At 42.6% G+C, this 5,000-nt stretch overlaps 1 protein-coding gene and 1 long non-coding RNA gene across 2 annotated transcripts in view; one reads left to right on the forward strand and one right to left on the reverse strand.

The window, feature by feature from the left end:
• The window catches only part of LOC135103609 (uncharacterized), a 12,067-nt gene extending 8,351 nt beyond the window's left edge, over positions 1-3,716 (reverse strand). Inside the window, exons 1-2 of the long non-coding RNA XR_010270128.1 lie at positions 3,600-3,716; positions 319-479 (exon numbers count right to left, since the gene is read on the reverse strand). This is a non-coding gene — a long non-coding RNA (uncharacterized LOC135103609). The remainder of the gene's footprint in view (positions 1-318; positions 480-3,599) is intronic.
• Positions 1-5,000, forward strand: part of LOC135103593 (serine/threonine-protein kinase Sgk1-like) — a 24,110-nt gene that overhangs the window by 15,200 nt on the left and 3,910 nt on the right. Inside the window, 6 exon segments of the mRNA XM_064010065.1 lie at positions 363-458; positions 2,189-2,292; positions 2,988-3,128; positions 3,632-3,736; positions 4,209-4,314; positions 4,831-4,998. Of these exon segments, the coding sequence (XP_063866135.1) occupies positions 363-458; positions 2,189-2,292; positions 2,988-3,128; positions 3,632-3,736; positions 4,209-4,314; positions 4,831-4,998 (720 nt within the window).

A 5,000-nucleotide genomic window follows, 5' to 3' on the forward strand; every position in this document is an offset into this window, starting at 1 on the left:
AGAATGCACGATTTACTCAAGGACTGCCATGTAGTATATGCGTAATGGCTTCTTGAGAGAGAGAGAGAGAGAGAGAGAGAGAGAGAGAGAGAGAGAGAGAGAGAGAGAGAGAGAGAGAGAGAGAGAGAGAGAGAGAGAGAGAGACGAGAGGAAGGAAGTGAAAATGCATAGCGTGGGAGGTGACAGGAAAGGGAAATTGTTGAGGAGGTGAGATAACAGAAGTGCATCTGTCTCCCTCTTTTCTACACCTCTATTCTTCTTTTACCTTCCCAGTGACATATAACCATAATTCAATCAATCAATCTATCACTCTCTTACTTTGTTCCCTCTCCATCCCTCTGAAGCGGCCGTCTTTCCTGCAGGTGTTCAAGGTGGTGGTGGAGGACGTCAAGAGGTGCTGGTTCGTGCTGCGTCGCTACAATGAATTCCTCTCCCTTCACCGCACCATCATGTCCAAGGTGAGTGAGGATTGACGTGACCTGCAGTAGTGAAGAGTGACAGTGCTGGATTGGGAAGAAATGGGTTTAAGAAACAGACGTAATATTGAGTGCTGATGGGCATAAATGAAGAGTAGGATGCTGAGAGGGTACTGAATATTGAAACAGACAAGCAATGAGCGACACGTGACAGTAATTGAAAGGAACAGGAATAAGGAAATAAGATAATGAGATGAACAGAAAGAAAAAAATAAAAATGCAAAAATGGAGAGGGACTGAGCAATAAACGTGATAAAAATTGAAATTGACAAAGAAAAGATAAAAAAAAATTTGAAATGGACAGGAATTGACTGACAGGTGTGACAGTAATTAACAGACAATAAGTGAAGATAGTGGTATAATTCTATTCAAATTTACTACTCCGATATTTCACACAAGCGAGTGGGAAGTTTTCTGTAAGTGATAGGAAACGACGTGAGTTTATGACAAAGTATTAGATCTGTATTCTAAAACAGCACGCACCGCACCTCCACTACTTTCAAAAGGCTCTAGTTGAAGTTGAGCGGTTTTTTATTTTATTTTATTTTAATCTTTTATGGTTCTAATGACAGATGAACAAGATTTATACATTATGAATAGGTGAAGCATTTCTGAGAAGCCGGCTAATCATATTTGTGGCCTTTGAAAACAGGTTGTGGCGACAGATTAACAAGATTCATACAGTGTTAACAGGAGTAACACTTTTAAGAACCGGGCTAATCGTCTCTGTGGCCTTTGAAAAATAGTCATGGTGAGAAAGCAGTGTTTTTAAGTACGGACCATAAAAGGACTACCGTGTCAGTCAGTGGTGCAATAGGATGCCACATAATATAATAAAGCTCAATCAAAGTTAATTCCACTCGTTGATAGGGAGCTGTTATCATATCACTTTTCCTGAGAGTCAATAACAACAGCCTATTGTAAAACTTCGGGAAAAAACACACCGAGATAAACAGAAAATAGAATAATGCAACACCCAAAGCATTATTATTCTGTCCATTGGTCTTGTGTCAACCTCATAAACACACACACACACACACACACACACACACACACACACCGGTGGTTCATATAAAAACACTTATACCACATGATCGATTAATCTCCCACACTTATTCACCACAAAATTAATATCAATGCACTTAATAACACTTGATACCTTCTGAGTAACCCCTTCCCTAGAATGAGACTTACTTGGCAATACAGTACGTCGGTGGGTGAGTTTCTTCCTTGTTTTCTGAAGCGAGTGCATGTCACTGATCGCTATTTTAGGTAGGTTCCTCTCAGTCTCAAGTCCACTGATCTGCTGGAAGTCTTTAAGTCCTCGGGTTTTGTAAGGAGACTGTTTGCTGATCACGAGTTAACATAGAAGGAAAATGGTACGCACCTTAGAAGTGAGTACGGCAGGTTAAAAGGTTCCCTACAGCATTTTATCACTTATTATTTTGTATTGCGGTCAGATTTTATCATCTCACCTATAATCAGAACCAGATACAGAAAAAAAGACATGTACCTATAATTTTCACCTATGGTGTTAGAACCAGATACGAAAACAAAACACAAAGAAAACCCAGACTAATCTTATATTTCGAAACTTACCTATTTCTTTAAGTAGCATTTTTCCTTCCACTACAAGATATAAACTAGCCAAAAAACAATAAATCATGAAGAAAACCTGCACGTGAAGACTGATTTTCCCCAATCCACTCCAGGTGAGCCAAGCGAGCGTGGACCTGCCAGCGGAGGACACAGCCACCTGTCAGAACCTGAACCTCTTCATCCAGAACGTGATGACAGATTCCAGGACCGCCAATATGTACGTGGTTACTCTCTATTCCATGATCACTTAACAATTTACCTGTACTGGCTTAATTCCGTTCTCCCATTTATTCTTTTTTTCTCTATTCTGTCCTTTACCTTCCCTTCTTCATTCACTATTCACCTTATGCTATACTTCTACTGGGTTTAATTATCTTATTCCCTCCCCTCTTCATTCACTTTTATTGGGTTTAATTCAATATTCTTCTCTACCTTCTTCTAAAACAGTCTAATCGTTCCCTTTGATTCTTCTAAATTCATCAGCTCAAGTCTCACAACCAATGGAATTTGAGCCAATTAATGTCTTCAAGATGATGCCTGTCACTGTTTTAACATCTTAGGCTCAAGTCATATAGTCTGTTTGTCATTGTCTGTCTGTCTGTGTGTTTGTGTTTGTGTCTATCTCCCTGACTGTCCCTCTCTCATTCCTTTTCCACACTACCTTCACACATTCCCTCCACAATCACTCGTTTTTCCTCCCGATCCTTCATGGCGTACCCTGTCATCCTTAACTTTCTCTTTTTTTTTTTTTTTGTGATGTCCTTGAATTGCTTAATCTTATGCGCTTTGAGAACTCCCTTATTATGTAGTTGGAGAGCACATCCTCAAATAACTGAGATAATAAGAATGAAACCTCTGCATTCCTTCACCCCCATTATCTTCTCACCCCTCACCCTTCGCGTCCCCACACAGACCTGAGGTGCGGGACTTCCTTCAGCTTGACCGCTTCAGGGACTCCACCAGCAGCAGCGGGTCTAGCGGCGCCAACTCCACGCCCTCAGTGGTTTACAACCCTCAGTTCCTCATGCCGCCCGGAGCACCCATCCCGCCCAGGTAAATTTACATTGACAAGGTGTTCGGCTCCATCCAGTATCCATTAATTAAGTTGGCTCTGTGGTGTGTATTGTTCGGTTCGTGGCTTTTAATTAAGACTGCGAGTTCGATTCCTTGCTTATATTATTATTATTATTATTATTATTATTATTATTATTATTATTATTATTATTATTATTATTATTATTATTATTATTTATTGTTTATTTATTTATTTTATTTTTATTTTTTTTGATGGGAGAGGTAGCGCATTTTTTTTTCTGGTAATGTTATCTGGTACTATATGATGTACTATTGAGGTGCTGCAGGTTAATTAAGTCTCTCTCTCTCTCTCTCTCTCTCTCTCTCTCTCTCTCTCTCTCTCTCTCTCTCTCTCTCTCTCTCTCTCTCTCTCTCTCTCTCTCTCTCTCTCTGTCCACCTTATCCTCCTCATATTCTTCCTTTCACAAACTCATTTCCACACACACTCACCTGACACCCTTTTCTCCTCGTCTCCCCGTCAGGAAGCCACTGCCCGGGAAGGCGGTGGGTCGCTCAGAGGACTCCGACCGCCGCTCATCCTCCCTCGAAACTCAGCAGAGCATCGACCTGGGCTGTGAGAAGAAGACGTAAGTGTGAGAAAGGATGTGTGTGTCTATGTGGTGGAGGTGGTGGTGGTGGTGGTGGAGGTGGTGGGGGTGGTGGTGTGTGGGTATGGGTGTGGGTGTGTTAGAGAGAGAGAGAGAGAGAGAGAGAGAGAGAGAGAGAGAGAGAGAGAGAGAGAGAGAGAGAGAGAGAGAGAGAGAGAGAGAGAGAGAGAGAGAGAGAGAGAGAGAGAGAGAGAGAGAGAGCAACCTAAACACATTTCCCCCAAAAGAAAATAAATAAATAAAAAAAAATAGATAAACACAAGAACAAACACACAAACTCACACACAGGAAATAAAGAGGGAGAAAAAAGTTTGCCACACCAGACCAGCGCACAAGGAAGGAAATATACACACACACACACACAATAACCTAGAAAGCGATAACAGTAATCTCAGCCGCACACTAGGCCAGACCAGGCGCCTCCACTACTACTGTTTCCTTCCCCACGCAGACTCTCGCCCTCCGACTTCGAGTTCCTGACGGTGGTGGGCAAGGGCAGCTTCGGCAAGGTGATGCTCGCTCGCTACCATGAGGACAACAAGGTGTACGCTGTCAAGGTGAGTACAGTACACCTGGCCACGAGTACATACATATTACCTATACCCTAATCTCGCACACTTAATTAGGACACACATATATACACACATGAGCTACACTAAATACGTAATGTACAGACCATCTAAATCCATCTACACACACCTGCATACAAGAAAACAACAACAATAAAACTTCTACTACAAAAATCACACAATCAAAACATCTTAAACTAAAGATTCCTCTCTCAAAATCCCTTTATTTCCCCTACTTCTTGAACCTGATAAGCTACACACAACACATCCCCAGTACTCCTTGAATCACCACCAAAAACTTTCACCTTCCTTCACATGCAACACACACACACACACACACACACACACACACACACACACACACACACACACACACACACACACACACACACACACACACACACACACACACAGACATTCCCTTCCACATGCCTATATCGCTCACCACCCCACCACACCCCACGCTCACTTCCCCATGTCACTAAGGGGTGCTGACTGCCGCAGGTGCTGAACAAGAAGCTGATCGTGAGGAGGAACGAGACGGCCCACGTGCTGAGCGAGCGGTCGGTGCTGATCAAGATGCTGAACCACCCCTATCTGGTGCAGCTCCACTTCGCCTTCACCACCGCCCACAAGATATTCTTCGTGCTGGACTATGTGAACGGCGGCGAGGT

This window comes from Scylla paramamosain, chromosome 1 (assembly GCF_035594125.1).
Source record: "Scylla paramamosain isolate STU-SP2022 chromosome 1, ASM3559412v1, whole genome shotgun sequence".
Taxonomy (NCBI): domain Eukaryota; kingdom Metazoa; phylum Arthropoda; class Malacostraca; order Decapoda; family Portunidae; genus Scylla; species Scylla paramamosain.